Source organism: Pteronotus mesoamericanus, unplaced genomic scaffold (assembly GCF_021234165.1).
Source record: "Pteronotus mesoamericanus isolate MK-2021 breed Mesoamerican mustached bat unplaced genomic scaffold, CSHL_Meso_final contig_221, whole genome shotgun sequence".
NCBI classification, from domain to species: domain Eukaryota; kingdom Metazoa; phylum Chordata; class Mammalia; order Chiroptera; family Mormoopidae; genus Pteronotus; species Pteronotus mesoamericanus.
The window spans coordinates 9,943,072-9,969,197 of NW_026555092.1; the positions used below are offsets into that span (position 1 = coordinate 9,943,072).

At 54.5% G+C, this 26,126-nt stretch overlaps 1 protein-coding gene across 2 annotated transcripts in view; it reads left to right on the plus strand.

Annotated features, from left to right (window-relative positions):
- The first annotated feature begins 1,551 nt into the window (after positions 1 to 1,551).
- Positions 1,552 to 26,126, plus strand: part of ZNF362 (zinc finger protein 362) — a 38,774-nt gene continuing 14,199 nt past the window's right edge. The window contains exons 1-7 of one of the 2 annotated variants that reach the window (XM_054571938.1): positions 1,552 to 1,609; positions 12,548 to 12,707; positions 14,596 to 14,721; positions 19,899 to 19,962; positions 20,147 to 20,393; positions 23,506 to 23,827; positions 24,570 to 24,794. In XM_054571938.1, the coding sequence (XP_054427913.1) occupies positions 14,684 to 14,721; positions 19,899 to 19,962; positions 20,147 to 20,393; positions 23,506 to 23,827; positions 24,570 to 24,794 (896 nt within the window). In that variant the 5' untranslated portion in view covers positions 1,552 to 1,609; positions 12,548 to 12,707; positions 14,596 to 14,683. Of the gene's footprint in view, positions 1,610 to 12,496; positions 12,708 to 14,595; positions 14,722 to 19,898; positions 19,963 to 20,146; positions 20,394 to 23,505; positions 23,828 to 24,569; positions 24,795 to 26,126 lie in introns of those variants that run through there. The other variant, XM_054571937.1, reaches the window with a different exon arrangement.

Consider the following 26,126-nt stretch of genomic DNA (forward strand, 5'->3'; position numbering starts at 1 on the left):
TGCATTGTCCCCATGCTTCGTAGTTCCAACTAATCCATGCCACATATGTGTATTGTGCTCTGCTCTGTGCCAGGCTCTGTGCCAGGCACTGTGCCTGGGATTTGGGCTTGAAGACAAATGGCTTTTGTGTGTTGTGTCCTCCAGCTGCTCACAGCCTTGGCATCTGTGCTAGACTGGAAGCGCCATGAGGACAGGCACATTGTCCAACTGTTCATAGCTGTTTTCAGTCAACCGGCAGAGCATCTGAGAGCAGGTTCTCAACACTATTTATAAACTGGGAAATGCTTGCTAGAGGATAGCAAACGGTGGCAGGTGACTGTTTATGTGCGTGTCCTTTCCCAGGGGACTGCGTGCTCCCTGAGGGCAGGGCCGGCCTTGATTCATCATGGCCCAGAGGCTGGGTGGCAGTGAGTGTCAGAAGTCTGAGCTGGGGAAAGGACCCAGGGATTGGCTAGCTCAGGTAGAAAGTGAAGTTTGGAAGCTGACACAGCCCGGGAGGCCGAATCCGGAGGACTTGGTGACTGATTGGCTGGGGAGGGTGAGGAGGGAGGAGGAGTCACACACTGATGGCTCTGAGGTCTGGAGCTGGGGACAGCCGGTGCCACCTCTGATAGATTCTGCAGAAGAGCCGCTGACAGCCTCGGGTGGTCCCACCGTTTGGGGGCTCAGGCCTAGAGCCAGGGAGGGCTGAAGCCTACCGAGGGAGGGGTGGCCTGTCCTGTCCAAACTTCTGACCCCCAATCCCCAAGTCTTCGTCTAAAAAAAAAAATCTGAGCCTGGATTTTGAGCACGATCGTTGGTTCTCAGGTGTGGGGGCCCATTTGGAGGGTCCTCTCCTGCCTGCGTCTGCGAAGGAGACCCCCACGGGCAGCCTGGCCCCGCGCAGGGTTGCCCTGATCAGGGCCAAGGCCCGCCAGGCCCAGGTCCCCAGCCCGCCATCACCGGGGAGGGGGCGGCGAGTCGGCGGCCCAGCCAGGGCGGGACAATGGCCGCGGCCGCCGGGGCCCCGGGAGCCCCCGCGCTGGGGAAGGGGCTGGCCTAGGGCCGGGCGCCGGTGCCCTCCCCGCGTGGCTCGGGCGGGCGGAGGGGGGCGAGGAGTTCCTTTGTGGCTCTGCCTCCGGCGCGGCGCGGACGGTGGGCGCCGCGCAACTTTGCGAGGCGGCGGCTGCGGCGGCTGCGAGCGCGAGACGAGGCCCCGGGGCCCGAGCGGGGCCCCCAGCGCGCGGCCCGCCCCCGCCCCCTGCCCGGCCCCCTCCCTTCGCGCGCCGTAGCCCGCGCCCGGCGCTGCCCACTCGCGGGAGCCCCCGGGGCCGGACGGGCTGCGCAGTCGGAGAGGCGGGGGCCCGACGCGGCCCCCCCGGAGCCGGGCGCCTGGCGCGGGGGCTCGCCGAGCGCACGGGGGGCCGCGCGGCGCTGCAGACCCAGCCTCCCGCCGCCGCCGCCGCCTCGGCGCTTGCAGAACCCAGAAGTGAACAGCAGGCGACCCGGAAGGTTTGCGCGCGGCTCCGCACCTAGCCGGAGCCCGGAGCCGGAGCCCCAGCCCGGCCCTGCTCGGGCCGCCGGGCGCGGGGCTGCGGCCGCGTCCCGGAGCCGCCGCCAGCACAGCCAGGTCCGTGCGGGCCCGGGGCGCGGGGGGAGCGGGCTCGGTGGCGGCGGGCGCCCGCCCGAGCGCCCGCCCGCGGGAAAGTTGCGCGGAGTTGCGGGCTGGGGTGCGGGCCGGGACGCGGGCGCTGTCAGCGCGGGCCGGGTGCTCCGAGGCCCGGGGCTGCCTGCGCCCGCGGCCGGGCCCGGAGCGGCGGCGGCGCGCGGGGTAGGAAGTGTCTCCGGCGGCGTGTCTGGGTCTGTTTCGAGTGTGTGTGTGCGTGCGTGTGTGTGTGTGTGTGTGTGTTTTCTTAAGCCGGGCTATTCAAACCTGCTGCAATTCTCCGGTAAACAATGATTCATGGGACTTAATGCAAATAAACGGATTGCAAACGGCGCGGTTCGCGCACTTTGCAGCCGGCCCGGTGGAGCGGCCAGTGCCGGATTTCTCCCTTTTTTTGCAGATCTGCAGAATATGGCGTCCCTGTCCTGTTTTAAAAATAAGCCAGGCTGCCATTTTTGTTTTTCTTTTGTCTGAAAATTTTAATAAAACTGTCTGAGAATGTGGGAGAGGCGGCTGGAAGCAGAGGGGGCACCCGAAGGGTTGGCTTTTTTTCCTTTTCTTTGGCGAGAGCCGCGAGCCTTTCGGGGAGGTGAGACACAATGCAATTGCACTTTAAAGAAAAAAAAAGGAAGCCGCTGGGCGATTTGGGGGGGTAGGGCTGGGAATTTAAAGTTAACTCCGAAAGTTTTCTTTTCTTCTTCTTTTTTTTAAAGCTCTCTCTCTCTCTCTCTGTCTGTCTCTCTTTTTTTTGGAAGGCTGTGAAATGCCGCGAACGGATCTCGGGGTCCATTTCTCCCCCCAGCCAGTCGCCTTTGCAGGAATTTTGGGAAAAAGTTAACTGCCGGTTTCCTCAGAGCTGCGGGAGGCATGTGCAGGGTTGGGGATGGGGGTTTGAGGGGACCAGGAAATGTCTTTTGGAAGAGGGTCCATAAAAATGGTATTATAAGGAACTATATTCTCAGATTTGAGGGAGAGGGCTGGCACTAGGGGCTCGGAGTGGGCCCAGGGTTTCCAAGTGAGACTTCTGGCAGGAGGAAATAAACCTGCTGTCTCTCACCCTGCCCTCCAGCAGTGTGTGGAGAGTGGGCCTGTCTCCTTCATGGGTGGCCGGGCGGGGGAAGGGGGCGGCCCTAGGTGCCAGAGTGGCTCCCCGAGCCCTCTGGCAAGTGTGCTTGGTTGGCAGTTGGAGAGCCCCTTCCCCAACCCGGTGGGCCTCCTGGCTGCAGAGGGTGGCATCTGGTGGCGAATGCCCCCAGGGGTGGGCTCTTGGCTGGGTGCAAGCTGGCAGCCCCAGTGGGTGCTGTCTGAGAGCTGGTCTGGTGGGAGGGGGCCTCCTCTGGTTCGTTAGTGGGGGTCATATGAGACTCTCCCCTGTGGTGGCTCCTACCCCCTTCTGCCACCCGTACCAGCACCCTGGAGGGCTCCTCTGTTGGAGGCAGTGTAGTTCCTGAGATATCTTGCTAGACAGGTTAGGGCCTGCTGGCTTTTCATGCTGCAGAGGGTCTGAAGGCCAGGTCTGAGGTGGCTGGCGCTGTCCAAGGCACCAGGGCCTGTTGGGCCTGGTCTTTCCTCTCTTGGGAAGGCATCTGTCCTGGGAGGACCCTGAGCCCTTTTGGCCCCTGCCCTAGGGACTCCTGGAGGAGAGACCCCTCTAGTCTTACTCGTGGTCTGTGTCGTGGCCCCACCGGCCAGTATGAGCTCCCCGAGGGCAGAGTTGGGGGAGTTGAAGGTTAGGGTACAGAGGTTCAGGGCTGTAGAACATGGCATGCCAGAGGTACCACGCCAGGCATTTTTCAGATGAAGAAACTGAAGTCCAGAGAAGGGAAGTGACTTGCCCAAAGTCACATTGCCCATTAGGGTAGCTGAATCAGGGACCCAGGTGTTCAGCCTCCCACTTCTGGGCTCTCTCCACTGTTCTGTAGCCCTGATCCCTGAGAGGGTCATTTTGGAAAGAACTAGATTAGAATGGGACAGCATGTCCTCCTTCCCCTCCGTCCCCCCTTCCCCTTCTACCGTAATAATCCTTCATGAGTGAATGGAACTGTACAGTTTGTACAGTGTAGTGCATGGTTGTTATCACATCAGGCTGTCACAGGAACTGTGTTGGAATGAACTTGTCAAGGTGGGACTACTGCACCCCATCTTAAAATTTAGGAAACTGAGGCTTGGAGAAGTTGAACACAGCAGAGGAAGGCTTCAGCCCAAGCTTCCAGGCCCCTTGTCTGGGGGGCCTTCTCCTAGCTGGAGTTTGGTGCTCCTGGACAGGACTGTTCCCCACCTTCTAGTTTTTTATCTCTCGACTTCTGCTCTCCCAGCGGCTGTAAAAATCCAGAGCCCCACCCCCTATAGACTGTCAGAGCTGAAAAGGCCCAGAGAAGTCATCTGGGCTCAGAGGGGGGAAGCCACTGGTTTGAAGTCACCTGGTGACTTAAGGTCCAGCGAGGGCCAGAGCCCTGGTTTTTTGTATCCCTTCCTCCGTGAGACACTCAGAGGAATAGTGAACCACTTACCTCCTGCCAAGCTCCACCGGGCTCAGGAGAGCTGTGAGTGCTGGTCGTGCCGGTGGACACTGTAGTGGCTAACACTTGGAGACGTAGGTCTGTCCCAGGGGCTGAGGGGGATAGGCCACCTGACTTCTTGAGGAATGGAGGCAAATGGCCCAGGGGGAGAGGAGGCTGGTGTGTGGGTGAGGTGGGAACTGGATCTGAAGGTAGCCTGGCCCCAGCCCTTCCCTGGGTATGCACTTCTCTGTAAAGTAAGAGTTGTTCCTTCCTTCATTTGTTCCTCTGCCATTCATTAGTTATTCATTTATTGGCCTGCTAGATCTTCTCTTTCATTTATTCATTAGTTTATTGGTCAGTCACTTCAGTAGTCCACCCATTGTCCATCCGCTCACCTGTCTGTCTGTTCATTCGTCCATCAGTGTGTCCTTCCATCCATCCAATCCCCAGCATGCCTAGCCCAGGTTGGACAGCGATGCGAGATAGAAGTGCAGTCCTTTGGGGCTTTAAAGCCAACAGGGAAAAGGGTGTAAGACTGCAGCTCTGTATAGCGCTAGCCAAGGCGGTATTGATGGGTGCCCACACGAGTCCCCAGGGAAGGTGTCTCAGAGAAGAGGAGGCTTAAAAATACCAGAGTAGTTCCACAGAGCATCACAATGGTGGATCTGGGGCCAGGGACCAAGTCCCATTTGTGTATTGAACTTTACAGCTTGCACAGTGTGGTGTATGGTTTGTGTGACTTCGGTTACATTCTTCTCCTCTCCGAACCTCAGTTTCTTGATGCTTAAAATGGGGTATTCCCCATGAAACTCTCATGGGTAGTTGGCAGTGATAACAAGAGTCTCTGCGACGTCTGCTAGCCCTGGCCAGGTGTGTGGTAGGAGCTCAGCACACAGTGACAGAACTGCAAGGCGTGTTGATTGCCGGCCTGGGTTCTGCCTTGATTATGAAAACTATCGTGGTGTTTTCAGAATGATCCACGTGATCTGGGGACCCTGAAAGCCCTGCTCTGCCTTGTCATTCCATTGCTGAAACTTTTCTCATTGTCCCCAGGCATTGAGAAGAACAAAAATCCGAAGTCCTACAAGGCCCTTCAGGTCTGGGCTTGCCCACCCCTCAAACTCAGCTCCCCTGCCCACCCCCTCATCCCCCTGGCTGCACCACCTCCATCCACATTGGCTTCTTTCTGAACCTCGAATTTACAAAGCCTGTTGCCAGGGCCTTTGCACATCCCCCACCTAAGTGTTTGCGCGGCCGGCACCTTCTTGTTTTACAGGCTTCCACTAAATGTCACCTCCTCAGAGGGACTTCCCTGACCACCTGCTCTAGAATAACTTCCCACTGTCCCTCTCAGTCTTGTCAGCCCCTTTTTATTTTTTCTCTTGGCTGTGACCAGTATCTGAAACTTGCTCGTTTATTTGTTTATTTGCACTTCTTGTCTGTCTGCGCCACTGAAACATGCTTAAACCCCGCGCAGGCGGGCGGGCAGGTGGTCCAGCATGGTGTGACAGGGGCTTTCGAGCAGGTGAGGAAATGTCGGGGAGCCCAGGTGTGGCGGCTGCCGTGGCGGCTCCCTTGGCAGCGCCTGGGAGATGAAGTGACACCAAGCTCTGTCCTCTCCTCCCTTGGGAGGCTCCGGGCTGTTGTTAGGAAATAATGAGATGATTAAATCACGGGATCTAAGAATCCCTGTCGCTTCCAATCTCAGAATCTTAGCATGGAGAAGCTTTCCGCCTCAGAAACTTTGACACTTGGAGTGTTCGCGTGATCTGATCTGGGATTTAGAATCTAACAAAGGGGACTCTCAGTGCCTTACTCTGGCTGCGTGTCAGGCCGTGTTATAATAGGCTTTATAAATGTTCATGGATTTAATCCTCATTGTCATTAGCCTCATTTTACAGATGAGGAAATCGAGGCACAGACTGATTAAGTAACTTGCCTGAGTCCACAGAGCTCGTCAAGGGCCTTGTTGGATTTGAACCCGGCGTTCTGGGGCTCCTGCTTAGAATCCCAGAGCTGTTGAGGAGAAGCCCTGCCTCACCGCCCTGCACCCAGCTGGAATCCTTTCCCACGTCTTTGACAAAAGGGCCTCTGACCTCTGCCAGAGTGGCAGGGGGCTCCTTTCTCACCAGGTTCCCCATCCTCCCCTTGTCAGACAGTTGTCATTGTTGGAAAGACTTTTACAAAGTGTGAAGTGATGAGACGGTTATGGTTTCCCAGTGCTTTTCTCCTTTTGGTTTTGTGACTTACGTAGCCTCTCTCCCCACTGGGTTGTGGGCTCCTTGAAGGCAGACAGCTTTGGCGCCTGGTGTTGAATGTATGAATGAATGAATGAATGGTGTGTACAGAGAATGCATCCTGAGCCCTTCCTATCTCTGTAGCACCATGCTGGGCACTTGTTCCAGGGTCCTGGACAGGCTTGGTGTACTTAATGAAAGAAGACAGTTACCGCTCCCTGTAGCCCCAAGAAAACCTGCATCAATGACGTTTGTATCCCCCATTCTTGGAGAACCATTTGAGATCTAAAGTCACGCACTAATGGGAGAGGGGTAGACCTCATAGATGATCCAGGCGAACCTTGTCCATTGTGGAGACTCAAGTGGGAAGGGAGAGGAGTGGGCCTTGTCCAAGGACACGTGCATGTTGAGATGTTTTGCTTGGTGGGCTTTCTGCTCCCCGCGTGCCAGCAGGCTGCCCGTGAGTGCCTGCAGTTCAAAGGCAGGGGCAGGCCTCTTTTGGGGAGCTCCCTCTGTCCCTCCGGTCTGCCCACCACCCCAGTGGGGTGACGTTCCGGACGCACACGGCTGCACGAGTGCCCAGTGCCTCGCCTGGCACTTGGGTGGGACGGAGGGAGTGGGTGTGGTGGGAGTGGGTTGGAGGCTGTGGGGATGGCTTCCTGGGGCCTGGGGTGGGGTGGCTTTGGAGGCTGGGTAGGAGTTGGTGAGGGGTCCGAGTGGTGTCTTTAATGGGGGGAAGGCCCAGGGATTTGGCTCTGGGGTCCAAAGCACCCTGCCTTGTCCCTGCCTCATTTCTGTGGCCATAGGATTTTCTTGGTGGGGGTTCCCCACCATCTAGGTCCTTCTCTGAGCTTTGAGCAATGGCGTCATGCTCCTTGAGGGGACAGTCTAGCTGTTTCAGAGTCTGGGGTTCAGTGGGAGAAACTTGGCTTGGGTAGGCTCCACGCCCCTCATACTGAAAAACACATTGTTACATATTCACATTTTCAGCCATCCACTACCACCTTTGACCTTTCCCCACACCTTTGCCAGTTTGGGGTGCTCCCCTGCTATTTCAGAAGTACCACCCAAGATGCTCTGAACTGTACCCACAGGAGCCAGGAGTTCAGGAGGCATGTCTGCTGGAGTGTGTATCCACATGCACAATACATACATCACATGGGAACACATGCATATACTCCTGCCACCTGCAGGATTACAAACAGGTGCGAACATCTCTGTGCCCCCCTCCCAGGAAATGACAAACAGCTGCATGCCTGCCCCTCATGTACTTTCACATGTGTGGAACATGCCATGTTTATCATCTGCACGCAGGCATACTTTTGTACATGCTTGGTTTTGCATGCAAGTGTATCTTGCATGCACATTCATCTGCACTGCGAGGCTGTAGCCTCACATTCTGGGCAGTGCACACGCTCCCTCCTGCCCTCAGGTGTGTGCCCACACTGCCCGGACCTGCCTGCAGTGGTGGCGCTGGCAGCTTGTTTCCCTCTCCCAGCTCCATTCAGCAGTGTTTCCTGAGCATTTACTCTACACCAGGCCACATGCTGGATGCTGGGGAGCGAGGTGAGGAAGATTGACATAGTTCCTGCCCTGGCCGGGGAGATAGACATTGTACAAAAGAGCACACGAATGCTGGGAAGGAACTACTTGTCTCTGGTGAGGGCTTCCCTGTAGCCTTATACTTGTGGACTTACTACGATACAATGAATGGCGGTCATGGTGTATGTAGGGGGAGAGGTGCTTCTGGGAGGAGGCGATAGCTGAACAGTGGTCAGAAGTTTTCCAGCTGAGGGCACATAGGCAGACGGAGCAGCCTGAGCAAAGGCCCTGAGGTGGGAATTGAGGCACATGGAGAAGGTGGTAGCTCTAGACAATACCTGGGAGGGGGTGTAAGAGACCAGCAGGGGCGGGCAGGGCCTGGTCTGGCAGGGCCAACAGTAGGTCTTCTCGGGCCTCTTTACCCCTCTCCACGGGTCCACCCCAGGCGCTTCCCACCCCGGTCTCTGGCCAGCCTAACCCTCCCTTTGCCCACCCGCCCTGCCCTGCTGCTCAGGGCTCCCTCCGTCTGCTGGCCTCCACCCAGGCCTGAGCCCTGTCTGACCTGCACCACAGGCTGCCTGTCCCCAGGTGTCTCGAGATACAGCATGAGAACAGGCGCTGACCATCTGCCAGGGATTCTCTGCCTACAGCCTCTAGGACATGTGTAGAGAGATCCCGGGCGCCCAGGCCACAGTGGGGGTTCAGCAGCCGGCGTTCAGTCAGCAGAGCAGCCCTTATGGATCCTAGGAGGCTCCCAGAGCCACTGCACTCCCCAGCCCCCAGCCCAGGTGATGGCACTGCTTGGCCAGATTTCCAGGTGGGTCTTTGGAATGTGGGGAAAGGCTCTTTAGGTCTTAGGGAACCTAATAAAACCACCGCAATGGCTAAAGCAGAGTCCTCACTGGGTGCCAGGCACTCTTCTAAAGACTTTCAACGTATTAACTCATTTAATCTTCACAAACAACATGGTGGAGGTACTATTATCACCCCCAGTCTGGAAACAGTCTCTGGGGCTTCCTCCCACACTGTCCTGTTCCAGAATCTGTACCGTTGACTCGTCAGTTGCCACACTGCCCCTCAGAGGACCCAGGACCCCAGCTGTGATTTAGTTGAATCTGTTTTACAGAGGAAGGAACAAAGGCCCAGAAAGGAAGTGGACTTGCTGAAGGTCACACAGCCCGCAAATGGCAGAGGGTTCCAGTTCCCCCGGCCCTCGCCAGCTGCGTGACCTTGGGCAGCTTACATACCTCTCTGAGCCTTAGTCCCGCCCCCAGACAAGGAAGAGATTATCACAGAAGTCGGGAGGGTGGGAACTTTGGGGGATGTGAGGGGACTGCACTTGAGAAGGGATGTGGGTGGGGGCTTCTTGGGTGCCCTGCACGTGAGCTTTATAATAAGCCACTAAGCTGTTCATTTATGTTTCAGGCATCTTTCTGAATGTGTGTTTTATTTCTAAATGGTCACAGCATCTACCTCACAGGGTCATTAGGAGGCTGAGGGAGAAATCCTTGTAAAGTACCTAATGGTACCTGACATGGAAGAAGTGCTCAGTGACGATTATTGTTGTCATTTCATGGCAGAAGACGTTCCCTGTGGGGACAGGAGCTGGGGATCCCCAGGGGAAATGAGAGTAGAGAAGGGCATGTGTGTAGAGCTTGCAGAACATTCTCTCAGCCCTGAGAGGAGTGTCATGACCCGTTTCCTCAGTAGGGGCACTGAGGCTCCCGGGGAGGTGGAGGGCCACTGCGGGGGGTGGCTCGCAGTGGGGTGGGAGGGGGCAGCGCCCCCACCCCTATTGACCAGGGCACAGACAGCAGCCCCCCTCCCGCTCTGATCAGCCCCACCGGCACAATGGAAACAGCCCTTCCCATCCCCGCAGGGCTGTGGAAACCCAAATTGGAGCCAGGACCCTGGGGAGCCTGTTCCTTGACAGGAAGCTCCCAGGAGCAAGCTTCTGAGGCCGGCCCGGGGTCTTGGGGGTGGGGCAGGGCACAGCAGCTGGGGCTCGGGGCTCTGGACCACACAGAGTGGGGCACGGGGAGAGCAGAGGGGTCATGGGAGGAAACCTGGGAGCACAGGGGGTTTCAAGGCGCTGGGAAGATGGGAAGCCTCAGCTTGTCTCTCCTAGACCATCTCTTGCTTGTCCCTTCCAGGGAGTCATTCTGGCCCCATAATGACCTCTCCATTGAAAACCTTGACCACGGCCTTCCCCTGCTCAGGGACCTCCCATCCACACCCCTCCCCCCAGCCTTTGATTCAAGCCCCTTAGCCTGGAACTTCGGTCCTTTATGAACTACCCCGGCCACCCTTATCTCTTTCCCCTGTGAAATTGTACACTGTGCCCACAGCAGACCAAATGTGATGCTGGGTGCTTTCCTGCCTCTGGGCCTTTGCACATGCTGCCCCTCTGCCCACTCTCCTGGCAAGCTTCTCAGGCTCCCAGGCTTGCATGGACAGAACTCCTCCTCTCATTGATTCTCTTGGTGAACATTTATTAAGCACCTGGCATGAACTAGGCACTTGAGCACCTGCGATGTGGCCAGCACTTGACTCTGGGCCTACAGTGGCGGCTCCACCCTTGTGAGCCAGGACTGGAGGGGGTGTTTAGAGGCATGATGCAAAGGGGCAGGGCAGGGCAGGGCGAATGCAGGGGGCAGCGGTGTGTGTAACGGGGTGGCCCGATCCCTGTTGGGGAGAAGGCCAGAAAGTGGCTTTTAAGGAAGAGCGGTGAGCTATGGGGCCGAGTCAGGGTGTGGGGTTGTAACCAAGAACCAGACCCGAGCTCCCCTGGGGAGCTCCCAGCTGTGTGGGGACTGGGCAGTCACGTAACCAGGCAATTCTAGGACAATGGGATCAGCACTTTGGCCGGGGAAACACAGACAGCTGTGGAAGCTCAGGGGAAAAGCTGCAACCGTAGCATTGGAGGGGCAGCAATCAGGAAGGTTTTCCCAAGGCAGTGACGACTAGCTGACTTTGGATGGTTGATGGGAACCTGGCGGAGTTGCGGCTGGGTGATGACCGCCAAGTGGAAGGGCGCAGCCTGTGCAAAGGCACGGGGGGGGGAGGGGGTGTAAGAGAACAGCTAGTTTTGGAGGAACCTGCAAGTAGTGAGGCTGGAGAGAGGAGGGTACCTGTTGGGCTGCATGTGTCCAGCAGGGCTTCCTTGGCAGAGGCCCCTGGGTGCCACGCTGGGGAGTTCAAACCGTACCCCAAAGTGATGAGAACACAAGAGGGATTTAAGCTGGAGAGCAGGTGACCTGGGCAGGCTTTCCTTTGTTTGGTCTGGTCCTCCTTCCCGAAGCCTCCAGATAAGACAGGGAGCCCCTGGTTGGGGTCTGGGCTGGGCGAGAGGCTCCCTGTGGGACTCTGAGCAAGCCCCTGGCCTCGCTGAACCCCTCCCTCCTCCTGGGTAAACCTGGACGGCACGAGGCCAGGGTCCTCGTGGGGCTGTGGGCGGCTTGCAGTGTCTTTGCTTGGCCAAAGCCTACTGAACCTTTAGTTTTATTAAAAATAGTCCCTAAATCAAAGTCATGTAACCACCCTCTAGAAAAATCAGAGAAGCCTAAAACACCGCTATTAGCATTTTTGTGTTTCCTTCCCTTCTTTTCTCTCAGCACCTAGTTTTTATGTAGATGTCACTGCTCTAACATAATTTTGAAAAACTTCCCTTTCCCCACCCCTGACTAATGTTGTATCACAAGTATTTTCTAAATGACTACAGGGTGGTTTTAATCTTTCTTTCTAACAGATCCAGTGTCAGGGTAGACACTGGGTGTCTCCAGAGCCCACACTTTCTAGGTTCAAATGAGACACGGACTGCTTGACTTTGGGCAAGTTACCTAACCTCACTGTGCCTCAGTTCCTTTTAAGGTTGATATGAATATTATTAAATAAGTCATTACAGTGCCAGTAAACGTTGCCTATTATTTATGATTGCAGGCTCTGTCATTGTTGAACATGATTTACAGAGCCATCCCCCTATTGTTTAAAATTTCAGATGTTCCAGATTTTTGCTGTCGTAAGAAACCACTGAAACAAACAGCTTTGTTCCTAAAACTTTGTCTATATTCGGGGCATTTTCTAGGGATAGATAGCCAAGAATGGGCTCGGGAGGCCAGGGCATCTGAAAATTTTTAGAACTTGTGACACATTATTGCCAGGTTGCCTTCAAGAGTGATTGTTCCAATTTACATTCCTAGCCATAATGGGAGTGCCAATTTCACCATAGGCTCACCAGCACTGGTATTATCATTTTCTTATTTCTTTTACTATTTTAACAAGTGACACTCATTAATTTGCACTGTTTGGGAAGCAGAACCATTTTCTGTGGCTATTAGCTGTTAACATCGTTTTTAGTCTGCTCGTCTTTATAGCATACAACCCTGTCTCAGATCAGATAGGAAGACAGGGCTTAGATACAGGAAATAGGAAACAGTCTAACACCGGGGACAACATAGTGCCAGGGTGAGTGGAAGGGACCCACAGGAGGGAGAAGGGACTTTCCTCTACCCAGACCATGACACTTTCAGTTCCCTCAACCTAGACAATCCATTTACTCAAACATTTATCAGATACTGTGTGGGGCTTATAGGCAAATGACAGCTGCAATTCTGCCCTAACAGAGAGCATGCCCAACAGCAGAGATGGATGGAAAACAGGGCAGCAAATGGAATGATAAGTGTCTGATGATGGAAATGAAGGGCGCACAAAGGGAGCAGAGAGAAGAGGCCCCCAACACAGCCTGAGGAGTGGAGGTAGAGGGTCCCTGAAGGCTTTCAGGAGGTAATAGCCTTAAGCTGGGGCCCGAGGAGGAATAAACCATAGTTACCCCATGAAATGGGGAGGGGGGAGGGCGGAGGGCGGAGGGCTCCAGGGGAAGTGAGAAGGGAAGTGGAGCACTGGGGGTGGGGAGAACACGCCGTCTGGCGCAGTCTGGGGTGCAGAGGAGGCCAAAGAGGTCTCCTCTTTGTAAGGGCTTCCTTGGCAGAGGCCCCTGGGTGCCACGCTGGGGAGTTCAAACCGTACTCCGCATATATACGCATATGTAAGGACTAAGGAGCCCAAACCCTGTCTGGATGGAAGTAGGGAGCCGTGGAAGGTTCTGAGGAGAGTGTTGTGGTCCAATTTCTATTTTATATTTTAGAAGTATCTGAGTGACTACTATAGGAAAATGGAATAGGGGATGTGGGCAGAGGCGGGGAAACCTGTGAGGAGGCTCTTGTAGTAGCTGAAGGGGGCCTGGACCAAGGTAGGAAAAGGGGTAGAGACGCTCTTCTTCCCCCACCTGCTGGGATCCTAACCAGCTCCAAAGTGCAGATGGGATGTCACCTCTGTCCGGTAGCCCTTACTGACATTTGCTGCCTTCCACCCAGGTCCTACGTGCCTGGAGGCCCCGGCTGCGCAGGGCCTGGCGTGTAACTGTCAATTGAGTGTTCGCTGTTGGCTCACCTTGACCTCTCCTGTTCATCCTGGCCTCCCAACCCTCCCTGCTTCCCCCGCCACTCCACCACCCTCTCTCCCTGCCTGCCTTCTTTCTTTTTCTTTCTTTCATTTTTTAAAGAATAAATTTATTGTTTTCAGCATGAAAGCAACCAAACAATATTACAGAGAATCTGGAAATCAGAGAAACAAAGACAAAAAAATCAGATCAGCTCCAGCCGCCTCCCCCAGCACTCCCAGCCTCCCTCTGGGCGTGGTTCCCTGCCGCTTGCTTTTTCTGACGCAGGTTTTTATTTTTGCCTCCTTGTAATCATAGCGTCCGAACAGTTTTGGGTTCTGCTCCCTCCCATTTGCTTTGTGGCCTCGGGGTCTAGGCAATTCTCATTTTTTAATGTCTGTGGGACAGGCTGGGGATGGGGGTGAGATGTGAGTTGCTTAACCACACCCCCCTGCTCTGCGGCGGGCAAGGCTGGTCACATTTTACCCTGGGCTGCCCGTCCTTTTTGTGTCTGTTTGTCTCAGCCTCAGCCTTCCTGGGTGGCAGGGCCTGGCCCCTGGTGTACTTCTTCTGCCGCCACCCCCCCTCCCGCAGTTCCCCCTTGTGGATCTTCACTAGGCTGGCCCCAGAGGCCACCCTCCTGGGACAGGTCGATAGACCTGGTTTCAAATCCGGAGTGGGCTCTGTGACCTCGGTCAAGTTAATTAACCTCTCTGGGCTTCAGTTTTGTTATGATGGGTCTACTGTAGCAGTAAAGTAATGATCGTAAAGTGCCCTGACACAGTTTCTGATCCATTGCAAGCACTCCAGAAAAGGTAGTCGACAATATTACACTTTTTCATTCTGTAAAGAGTTTCTGACACCACCATGGACTAGATGCTGGAATGGCAAAGGTGAATGAGCACCAGCCATACCTGGGAAGAGCTCATAGTCTGGTGGGGAAGTCACCCAGGGAAGCAGATAATTGTACCAGGGTATGATTGTCCCTGTAGTGCTGGGTGGCTACCTAACTCTGTCACTTGCTAGCTGTGTGACTTTGGGCAAGTTGGTCAACTTCTCTGAGCTGCTGTTTCCTCTTCTGTTAAATGCAGATTTCACAGGGTCATTGGGAGGATTCAGTGACATGATGCATATGACATACTCAGCACAGTGCCTGGCACATAAATAGGTGTTGAAATCAATGGTGGCCGCCATTTTATTGTTATTATTGTTATTGTTATTCTCATATACAAGGTGCTGTTGGGAACACAGAGGAAGTGACTGACTGGGGGTTCAGGGCAAGCTCCGTAGAAGAGGGAACTCTTGAGCTGGGTCTTGAAGGATGAGTAGAAGTTCACCAAGTGGGAAAGGACACTCTAGGTAAGCAGCCTGTGATTCCAGGTTGAAATCTGTCCATGAGGGGTTTGTTCTTTGGGGGATCAAGCCATCATGTTCATCCCAGCTTCCCTGCGCGCCCCTCACGGCCTCCCTCTGGGCCTGCACTGAGGGCCGCACGCACGCACCCACTTCAACAGCACCCACCTGCGACTCCGTGCCCTGGTGGCTGTGGGTTCCTGCTCAGGGGAGTTGCTGTGTCCCCATCTGTCCATGTTTGGGGCTACAAGTCTGTGTCTGTCATGCGTGTCTGCGTTTGGTGCTGTCTGCATGTCCCTGTGGCCATGTTTGTCTGTGGCGCTATCCAGAGGACCTCCCAGGCCACACGATGGGTAGCAACCTGCACACATTTCCTTGGCCTCCAGCTCAGCCAGATAGCCAGGTTTGGCCCCTGGCTGTCCCCTCCATTCCCCAAGGGCCTCCCAATGGCTGTCCTCCCATTGCATCTACCTCTGACCTCTCCAGTTCTGTCTGCACTCAGCGGTCAAAGGGGTTTTTCTAAACCGCAGATTCTGTCCCATCACCCAGTGCTTCTAGTCCAGACTCCAGGCCTCGGATTCAGGAACCGACCTTCTGGATCTGAGCCTGGCTGATGGCTCTGGCCTCTTGTCCTGTCTCCTAGTCCACATCGAACGCTTTAGCCTCCCTCACGTGCCCTGTTGCCTCTCACCTCTGGGCCTTTACTCAGGCTGTTGCTTCTGCCAGGAATGCTTTCCACTCCTTTGCCTGGCTAACTCCAACTCATCCTTTAAGACCCAAAACAGGCACCACCTCCCCTGGGATGTCCTCCCTGATCCTTTCCACCCTGGCTCTGGGCTGCTCAACCCTTACTTGGGGGTGGGGGATGGGCAGAAGCAAGTGACTTGCCCAAGATCATACAGCTGGTCAGTTGGAGCCAAAATTTGAACCCAGGTGCATTGGGCTCCAAGCAAAGCAGGCTGTTCCAGGGGCCAGGTGAGGTGAGGTGATCCTGGCTAGGACTCGTGGAAAGGAGTGGGAATCCTGAGCGCGTGGCTGGTGATGGATCTGAACTGGGAAGGGAGGGAGGGGACGTGATGTGGGTCATTGTATGTGTGTGGCAAGAGCATCGGGGCAGATGGTGCCCAGCATAGGGGAAGAGCAAGTCCAGCCTAGGCCTGCCGAGCCTGAGAGCCCAGGAGACAGCCAGAGGCCTGTGGCAGGGAGGCAGCTGGGAAGCTGGGCCTGGCGCTCAGGGAGAGGCCCAGGCTGCAGGCGGAGCCTTGGGGGTTGGCTGGTATTTAAAGTCCTAGAGTAGATGGGCCACCCAAGCACTGAGGTCAGTGGTAGAAAGGAAGCTCCTGCCCTTACCTAAGCAGCCCAGCGGGGGCGCTGTGAAAGAGTGAGATGAGGGACCCAGGGGTCACTGCACACAGATCTTCCCAAACAGCTCAGATGGCAGGGAGGCCATGTGAGAGTGGAAAGAGGCCTGTTGGCTTTGACCACAAGGAGGTCCTTGGTGGCACATAGTAGGTTTCATAGGCAAAAGTTCTTTTTTTTTTTTGGTAGAAACTTGGGTCATTTCTCTGCTTCCCCCACTTAGTTTGGGACTCCCAGAGGGCAGGGCTCTTCTGTTTGCCTCAGGTTCCCCAGCACTGGTTCCCTGTTTGGCCCACAGGATGCATTCAGAACAAATGGACGTACTGAGGGACAGATGGGTGGATGGGCCAGCGGCCACCAGGATGCTGTGCTCCGAGGCCGCTCTGGGAGGTGTTTCATTCATGTACCCATCCAACTTTTTCTTCCTTTTAGAGCACAAAACCCAAAATGACAGCTTGCTTGCCCCACGGCAAGGATCAGCGAATGAAATGCTGTGTGTCTCAGGACTCTCGGTAGAGAGCTTGGGCTTCTGTCTGGGGCTTGAAGCCCAGTCCACGTGTCCCGCCCGACCACCGGCGTGTCTCCTCTGCCTGCTCTGCCATGGACATTCAGCGCCAGCCCACCCAGCCTTCTCTGCCTCCATCCCGTGCGCCCCCGGCACTGTCCTTGGGCTTCTCCCTGTGACCTCGGGCCCCTTGGGTTCATTGCTCCCCTGGCCCAGCACACTTCCTGATGCCCTCTCACCACCAGCTTCCATCCCAGCGCCTTTGCATGGCATTCAAGGCCCTGCCAGCTGGCCTGTATCTCTCGCCCCTCACCGCGCTCAGCTCTGATGCCAGTGCTGGCTGCTCCCTGTCCCCAGCCTGCCTTGTATTGTCATACCTCCATGCCTCTGCTCAGGCGGTTGCCTCTGCTGGGAGTGCCCTCTGCCTTGTCCACCTGTCCTAAGCCCACGTCTGACCCGTCTCTCTTGCTTCAAAGCCCTCCCTCAAGACAAGGTCTGAGCCACCTAGCTTGGCCCTGGCCACCTTCCCCCGCCCCCTTGCCATGGCCCCCAAGTCGTGCAGGTCCCGGGGTTGCACAGGTGGACACCCACCTCTCAGGCCTTCTGGGGGGCTCACATGAGATATTCTTGGTGCATACCTCGCAATGTGCCTGGCACTCAGTAGGAGCTCAGCAAGTGTTACTCCCGCCCTGCCCCCACTGGCCTTCCCTGCATCTGACCCACAGTAGGTACACACCAGGGCTAGAGTCACTGACTGAAGCGTTTGATTTTTTCAGACAGGCCAGAGAAGGATGCAGGCATTAGGCAGAGGCTGTGCAGACCAGATTAAACGACTCAGAGCAGAGCTTTCCCCTCTGGGCCCACCTCCCCGACCAAAGGGAGGGGTGGGCCCTGCCTGGCCAGCGGCCTGATCAGTGGCTGAGAAGATGCTCTGTTGCAGCTCTGGGATCCTAGGCAAGCCACCCTCTTCCCCATACCTTTCTGACCAGGGTCGAGCTTTGGGAAGCCTGAACTTGGCATTGACTTGGAGAGGAGGGGGAGAAGAGGACAGCTTTCCCAGCTGTCCGGGCAACAGCTGGGTGCAGTGGGCAGAGTCCTGGACCAGGACTGTTTAACCTCATTTACAGATGAGGAAAACTGATGCTCAGAGACCTAACGCCCCACAGTGCAGCCTAGCACTTCCTCCTGTTTTCACCATCCGTGTGGCCTGGAGCAAAGTGCTTCCCTCTTACTGTCCTAGTGTCTTCCTCTGTGAAATGGGGGTGAAAATTCTCCTCTGCTTCCCGGGGCTCTGATGGGAATGCCAGTGGGTACAGAAGGGCTTTGTAAACTGCCAGTGTCAGATAATTGTGCAGGATTGTCTTTAAAACACTTCTGATGCTTATTCTTTTATTTATTCATCCTGTCATGCAACTGACGTTAATAACCTCTGGGCCAGAACAGCTAAGGGACGGATGAGCTGAACTTTGGAGACAGGCAGTTGAGGGAGGACATCTCAGCTCTCCGCTTTCTTGCTGTGTGACCCTGACCAAGTCATTCCACCTCTTTGAACTTCAGTTCCCTCATTTGTAAAATGTGGATAATGAGAGTACCTGCCTTTCAGTGTCCGTGTGCCTGGCACAAGGTAGGCACGTGATGAACGGCAGCGTCCTCACTGTTGTTATTGTTTTGAGGTCTTTCTGAGAAAGGAGTCCCAGGGATTGGGAGCATTCAGGGAGAGCGGCAGGCAGGAAGTGCTTGTGTGGCGCTGTGAGGGATGGGTGCAGGGAAGGGCAGCCTGGTGCCTGCGGGCAGGGGGAGCGGCAGGGCTGCTAGGGGCAGGGGCTGCCCTGGCCACCCCAGAGGAAGATGCCCCGATCCCCAGCCTGGCCAGCCTCGGGCCCAAACCACCCCCAGGCTGGAAAGTGAGAGGCAAGGATTTTTGCATATAGGGATTAAGTTATTAGCATGTGGGTATTTGCCCTTCTGAGGAGGATGAGAGTTTGCAAAGCAAATTCCCCGGAGGAACCAACTTGTGCGCAAATCTGATTTCCATTCCTGACTCTGGCATCCTAGCCCCGTGGTGTTGAGCAGGTCTTGTCCCTTTTCTCCAACCCTGTTTTTTTCACCTGCAATGCGAGGTTATAATATTGTCTGTTCCCTCTTCTCAAGTAAAGATCGTAAGAGATAATTCATATAGAAGATCTTTGTTAAAGTGTTGGGATTAGACGATAACCTTATCAAGGATTCTATCCTGAAGCCCTCTGTCTGCAAGTCCGGTAGGGGTTTCCCAGGCTTGCAGAACTAGGAAAAGAGGTTGAAGACACTTCATTTTGGCCTTGCCTGTCAAAATAAACAAGTTCATTTAAGCAGTCATATGAGTTAGGTACTTAATAATCTCTGTGAGAGAGAGATGAATAAGAGAAATTGGGTAGGAAGCAAAGCAACGGAATACTCTGTGTCCAGGTGGACCCTATAAGTCACTTCTTCACTTACGCTACGGTCACAGTCATGGGAAGACTCAGATCGTCTGGAAAACACGAGTGGCTCTGAAGGCCCCTCCTTCATGCTTCCCCGGTTGAAAAGGCCTTCTAACTAACTGCATGGGCCTGCCACACACTTCTGCTGAAGAGCTCCAAACTGCCCTAGCCTTAGGCCTCCTCATTCCCCTCCTGTGCGCCGTGGTCTGACACATTCTTGTAGGTAAAGTGTTGCTTATGGCCATGCTTGTTTCTTAAAGATAACGTTCCAGAGGTACAATTTCTTAGGCCAAAGGCCAGTAATCATTTGGGTTTTTGTAAGTCATCCTGCCTTTTAGAAAGACTGTGTCTAATGACTCTGGTGGCCCCCTGTGTTCTGATGAGGCTGGCTGCACTAGAGAGGTCCTTGGTCCTAGGGCAGGGGTCAGGGATGGGCAGTTGCCTCTGCTCTGTGGCCATTTACAGAGTTGCCCCAGGACTGCTGTTTGTCTGTGGATTGGGGTGGGGAGGATTCTGGGGGGAATCCATGGGTCCATGGGGTTGGCTCTGCAACTTAACATCCTTCTCGGGGATGGGGATGGATCTGCCAGTTTTGGGGGTGGTGCTGGGAACACTCTGGTCTGGATGTCACCGTTGTCGTCTGGGCCCACTAAGGGAGAGGCGAATTCCAGGCTTTTCAGCATGGAGCTGCCCTTCCCCGGTCCTGGTAGGAGGCTTGCTCTGTTGTGAGGTGACGGTCCCACGGGGGCAGGAATCCCGGGCACTGGCCTAACTTGAGTGGGCCCAGTTGAGGGCAGCTCACCCCAGGCTGGTGGGGAGGGTCCTCTTCCCTGAGACAGTCGCCTGCTCTCTCCCTGCAGGATGGCCGAGCCTCGCTTTAACAACCCCTACTTCTGGCCCCCTCCTCCCACCATGCCCAGCCAGGTAAGACGGAGCGTCATCCCTACGGCCAAACTCCCTCTCTTGTTGCTTTGCTCTGCTTGGGGTTTTGGCTACGGCCTGCAGGGCGAGGGGAGAGGGGCGAGGGGCTTGCCGGTGGACTGGCAGCCAGGGAAGGGGGCCGGGCGCTGCCCAAGCCCCTTCAGTCCATCTCCTCTCCTGCCCACAGCTGGACAACCTGGTCCTGATTAACAAGATCAAGGAGCAGCTGATGGCGGAGAAGATTCGGCCGCCTCACCTGCCGCCCACGTCGGCCTCGTCGCAGCAGCCGCTGCTAGTGCCGCCGGCGCCGGCCGAGAGCAGCCAGGCGGTCATGTCGTTGCCCAAGCTGCAGCAGGTGCCGGGGCTGCACCCGCAGTCCGTGCCGCAGCCCGACGTGGCGCTGCACGCGCGGCCAGCCACCAGCACGGTCACAGGTACTGCGGGCGGGGCCTGGGTGGGCGGGGCGGAGACCTGCCTGGGTGGGGGCGTGCCCAGGGTGACCGGCGACTGGGTGAGGGCAGAGCGGGTGGGGCCTGGGGGCGGGGGTGGAGCTCCGGTGGCCAGGCTAGTCGGACCGGCCGCGGCCGCGGCCGCAGCCACCCACCGCCACCAGACTAACGCCGACCCTGTACTGGGAGGATCTACCCCATTAAAACGACAGGACGAGGGCGGGCCCACGGGGCGCTCATCAGGGAAGCAAAGTCAGTGTAAAAAATTTAGGAATCCAGAGAAGAACCCTGAGCAGACCCGGGGCAGGGTGGAGAGGTGGTGAGGGGTGGAGATTTTATGGCGGAGCAGAAGTGCTTGGAAAGGTTGGCAGTTAGGTGGATGGAGCAGGGGGAGGGAACAGCACGTGCAAAGCGAGTCTGTGTAGAAAGCAGGAGTAGTGACGGTCATCCTCTTGCAGCTCACTCCAGCCGAGCGCCGGTGTACGGTCACTAGCATTCATTTTGTCACTCCCAGCAGTCAGTCCTTTGAGGGTGGTACTGTTAGTATTAGGTTGAACAGTAGACCGTTTTTGACTTACAAAAACAGCAATTTTGTGCATTCATTTAACACCCCCGTCTGACAGAGGAAGAAACGGAGGCCCAGCTTCACAGTCAGGAAGGGGCAGAGGCAGGGAGTGTGGTTCCAGAGCCCATGGGCTACCCCTTTTGCTTTACTTGGTTCTGCTGAGGCTGGAGAAGAAGCAGGCACCAGGCTGTGAAGGGCCCACAGGGCCACTCGGTGTAGTTTGGACTTGACCCTGGGGCCGTGGAGCGCCATGGGAGACTTTTACGGAGGGAAGGGAAATGCTCAGACTTGGGTTAGAGAGCTGGGTCTGTGGCAAGACGGAAACTGGCTTGGAGGAAGACAAACAGGGAGGCAGAGAGAGATGCAGGAGAGGATGGGAGCCCCGCGAGGCAGCGGGGCCTGTGAGAAGTGGCGGGTCCGAGTTACACTGAGAAGGGCAGGCCGGGCTGGTTGCCGGGCTGGATGTAGGGGTGAAGGGAGGGAGGAGGTGAGGCACTGCCAGTGAGATGGAACCGTAGGAGAAGTGGGGTGGGGGTCATAAGCTCAGTCTTGGACAGGGTGCCCAGGGGGGCATCCTGGTGTGTTGTCACGGGAGAGGATGCCGGTGGACGGGCTTTCTCTGGCGGCCACTGCAGCTGGGTCTTTGCCCCTCCCCGGCTCAGCCAGGCACCCCTGCCCCTCCGCCCTTCCCCCTCCTCCTTCCACACACGCCCAGGACTTATGGGGCCCTGTGAGCCTCCCCCAGGCCCCAGCCACACTCTGCACATTCCCCGTTAGTATGATTGTATTAAATTTATTTTTTTCATTATAAAAGTAATATTAAAAAAGTAATATAAACATATTAAGGAAAATTTGGAAAACAGGGAAACTAAGGGAAAAAATTACTTATGGTCCCCCAGCTCCTAACCCAGCAGTTTACAGGGCCTTTTTGTCCATTTCCTTCTTTTCATCTTTTTGCTTTGTTTTTTAGAGTGTGTGTGTGTATGTGTGTGTGTGTGTGTGTTTTGCTGAGCTTGTGGTAGGGGTGTACCCATGACTTTAACATGCTTTTCGACTTGCCATTCTATCATAAACATATTTAGTGCATTTTTTTATTATAAAGGTAATACCATAGTCATTATAGAAAGTTTAGAAATTGAAGACAAGCTGAAAGGAAAAAAAGTCCTAGTGCTGCTGTTGTTAGCATTTGCATTGTTTTCTCTATAATTTATTTTATTTTATCCTTCAATCACAGATGTAAAAAGTGGATGAATTCACCAGGTAAAAAATTCACATAATATAAAAGCAAATAGACAAACTATGAAAATCTCCTTTTGCCAATAAATTCTTTCTCCCTCTAGAGCACCAACATTTAGACACAGTCTAGTTTGGTGTGTCTCTGCTCACGTCCATTTCCGTGCACATGCACACATAAATGTTGTCTCTCTATGCATACGTAGTTTGGGTGTGTGTTTTTAAAATAGATGGGTTTGTGCCGTCCGCGGTTTCCTTTTTCACCCAACAACACATTTTGGCCGTCGCTCTGTGTCACTGAGCGACATCTGTCTTGTCGTGGCTGCCCCGTCCTCCATAATGAGGATGGACTGCGTCCCTTTACACAATCCCTACTGAAGACAAACAGGGCATCTTTAGTTTGTCTGATCGTAGTTTTGTATGGAAGGTCCATGTATACATGTTTGTGTTCATGTGCAAATATTTCTTTAGGGCGATTTCTAAAGGTAGATTTGCTTGGTCAAAAGTTATGTACATTTAACATTTTAAGGGTATTGCCAAGCAGCCCTCCGTTAAAGTTGATAAAGGCACACTCTTATCAGCATGCGTGGCTCAAAACATTGTCTTTTTCAGTGTGCAAAAATATTTAAAAAAGCATAGTTTCCACCACATTATAGAAACCACTTTAATCTTTTTGTTTACTTAACCTGATACTCTCAATGTTTCTAGTCCCCTCCTTTTTAGAAGAGTAACTTTTATTACAGAAGTTAAAAAAACTTATTTTCAAAGAGTTAGAAAGTATAGTTAAACAAAAAGAATTTGTTTAATTATTCCTAATTTTACCATCCATATCAGATTTTGGTACATCTCTTCCTACTTACTTTTTCTATGCATACATATGCCTTAAAACTTATTTTTTTTTTTTTTTACAGACATAACCTTTTTAATGGGTAGTAACGTTCAGTAGAGGAAATTGATCAAAATTCGTTGACTCCTTCCTTCTGTAATGTTTCAGTTGCCTCTAACTTTTACTATTATAACTAACACAGTAGTGAATATCTTTGTGCCTCAGTTTTTTTCTGTGATTTGAGTGATTTCTGAAGTGCCTGTCACCTAACTTAATTTAGCTCTTAGGTACCTAAGGCACCTTACACATACACAAGCTTTTATTTTGTTACCCCTGGGTAATAAAATACATGGAAAGGGGAGGTGCTGAAAGTGGGTAACTTGCCAAAGTCACACAGCTGGGTGGCCAGGGCTGAGCTGGCATCTGCAGCTGACCCTCACACCTGCCCCACCCCCACCCCCGTGTCTTTGCAGGTCTGGGGCTCTCCTCCCGGACCCCGGCTGTGAGCACATCAGAGTCCAGTGCGGGCACGGGCACCAGCACCCCGTCCACACCCACCACCACCAGCCAGAGCCGCCTCATCGCCTCGTCCCCCACCCTCATCTCAGGGATCACCAGCCCCCCCCTCCTGGACTCCATCAAGACAATCCAGGGCCACGGCCTGCTTGGCCCCCCGAAGTCCGAGCGCGGCCGCAAAAAGATCAAGGCGGAGAACCCAGGGGGCCCGCCTGTCCTCGTAGTCCCCTACCCCATCCTGGCCTCAGGCGAGACTGCCAAGGAGGGCAAGACGTACAGGTGGGGGTCTCAGCCAGAGGGGGTCCAGGTGGGCTTGGTGCAGAGGCTCACATCAAGGGCCGCCCCCAGGAGCACCGAAATGGGGGCTTGAAAGAGGGAACCCAGGGCCGAGGGTGGGGGCTGAGGTCCAGAGGATGCGGTCACCTGACAAGCTGTACCCACATTTTTTCAGAGGCGTTGTGGGCCTGGGGGCTGCCCCACCACAGCCTGGGGTCATGTGAGTCTTTCTTACTCCCTTCAAGCAGTGTGCTCAACCCTGAACATTAGAATCACTGGGGTAGAGTTCAAAAAATGCCAATACCAAGGCTGCACCTGCAACAATTCTGAGTTAATTTGTTGGGGTGGGGGCATGTGGAAGGCCAGGTGTCAGCTTTTCTTGAAAGCTCTCCGGCTGAGTCTAGCATACCGCCTGGTTGAGCCCCTCCTCCAGAACTGTGGGGTGTGGCTCTGGGCAAACCTTTACCAGGAACACGAGGCCTTGCTTCCCTGTGAGGTGTCCACCTGCTCCCCCAGCTGCTGGAAATGTGCCCTGAGGTGGAAGGGCTTTTCTGTCCAGATTGCAGGTTGTCTAGGGCCTGAGCATGCCCCTGTCTCTCCCAGGTGGGCCTGTGTCCCGGGAACTCCTCAGAGGAAAGCTCTGTCCCTGATGCACAGTCTCTCCGATGCAGAAGGTCTCCCATGAGCTGTCGAGGCAGGGGGTGCAGGGGCCTTCCCAGGTGTGAACCTGCCTCTTGCCCCACAGGTGTAAGGTATGCCCGCTGACCTTTTTCACCAAGTCCGAGATGCAGATCCACTCCAAGTCGCACACAGAGGCCAAGCCCCACAAGTGCCCGCACTGCTCCAAGTCCTTTGCCAACGCCTCCTACCTGGCCCAGCACCTGCGCATCCACCTGGGCGTCAAGCCCTACCACTGCTCCTACTGTGATAAGTCCTTCCGACAGCTCTCCCACCTCCAGCAGCACACCAGGTGAGTGGCCTGCTTGGTGCTGACCTACTGCAGCCTGTTTCAGCTCAGCACCTGTGCCCGAGCACGGGCCTGGTACAAGGAGGAGCAAGGACCTATTCTAGGTGCCCATGGCCCTCAGAGTCAAGACAAAATTCCTTTGCTTGGCATTTGAGGCCTTTTATGATGTGGCCTTTGTGGACCGCACTCGCCTCAGCTCATATTCCTGCACTGTCCTTCCCGTTGCTTCTTAGCTGCAGGCCTTTGCACAGGCTGTGCCCTTGACCTAAAACCCTCATGTCCTTTACCCTGTTTCTCTGGGCCCCTTCTGTCCATCGCTCAGTCTGGCTTCCTCCAGGAAGTTCTCCCGGACCCCCCTGAGCTGGTGCCACAGGCCCTGTGCCTCCCCACCACAGCAGTGGTGGGCTGTCTTGTACTTGCCTGGTTATCTGTTCCCCACCCCCAATATATTGGGAGTTCTTGAAGGCTAGGGCTTGGTCTCCTCCATTTCCACGTCCCGAGGGTGTGCCACAAGCATCTAAGCGTTTGTTTAATATTTGTGGGATAAATAGAAGTAGCTTTTATAAAGCCATTTAACAAATAATTACAGAGCCTCTTCTATGAGCTAGACGTGATTCTAGGTGCTGGGAATACAGCACTGAACAAAACAGACAAAAATCCCTGCCTCCTGGGGCTTACATTCTTAGTCCAGTGTGTGAAAGGGAGACTTGGAGGTAAAAATGTGTTAAGGAAAGAAAAGTTTTTGCAGGGGAGTACAGACATCCAAAAGCCTGGCTAACCGAATAGAAATACCATGGAAATGTAAAGAACCAAAGCCAAGGTTACCAAGAGCGCAGTTTCCAGCACGTTTCTCCCAGGATGATTGTATCTGCGAACACTGCTATGCATTTGCCAGTACCAGCATCCCACAGGTCAGGGACGAAATTGCTTTTGCTGTGGAGTTTCTAACGAACAGAAAGCACTCAAGGTTTTCTCTATTTTGGGGATGAATGCTAGACAGAGGGACCTCATGTTTAATTTGTTTTTGCTGTCATTATCCATTTATCGCCACCGTCTTTGCATGCTTTATTCCAGGGCACAGCATGTTTTGTTATGTTTCTTGCACTTTGGGGTATGATGTGTAGGTTCAACAATAAGAAACAAATGGCAGAATGGCCACAGGACAAGGAGTCAGTCTGCTTTTCTTGTTCCCTTGTGTCCTGCCGTGGATTTGACTCCATATGTTTGTTTCAGCAACTTTCTGATTTTTGTCATTACTTGGATTTTTTTTTTTTTACATTTGGCCAGTTTTATGTACATAGAGGTATATGTAATTAGGTGTGGATTAATCAAATC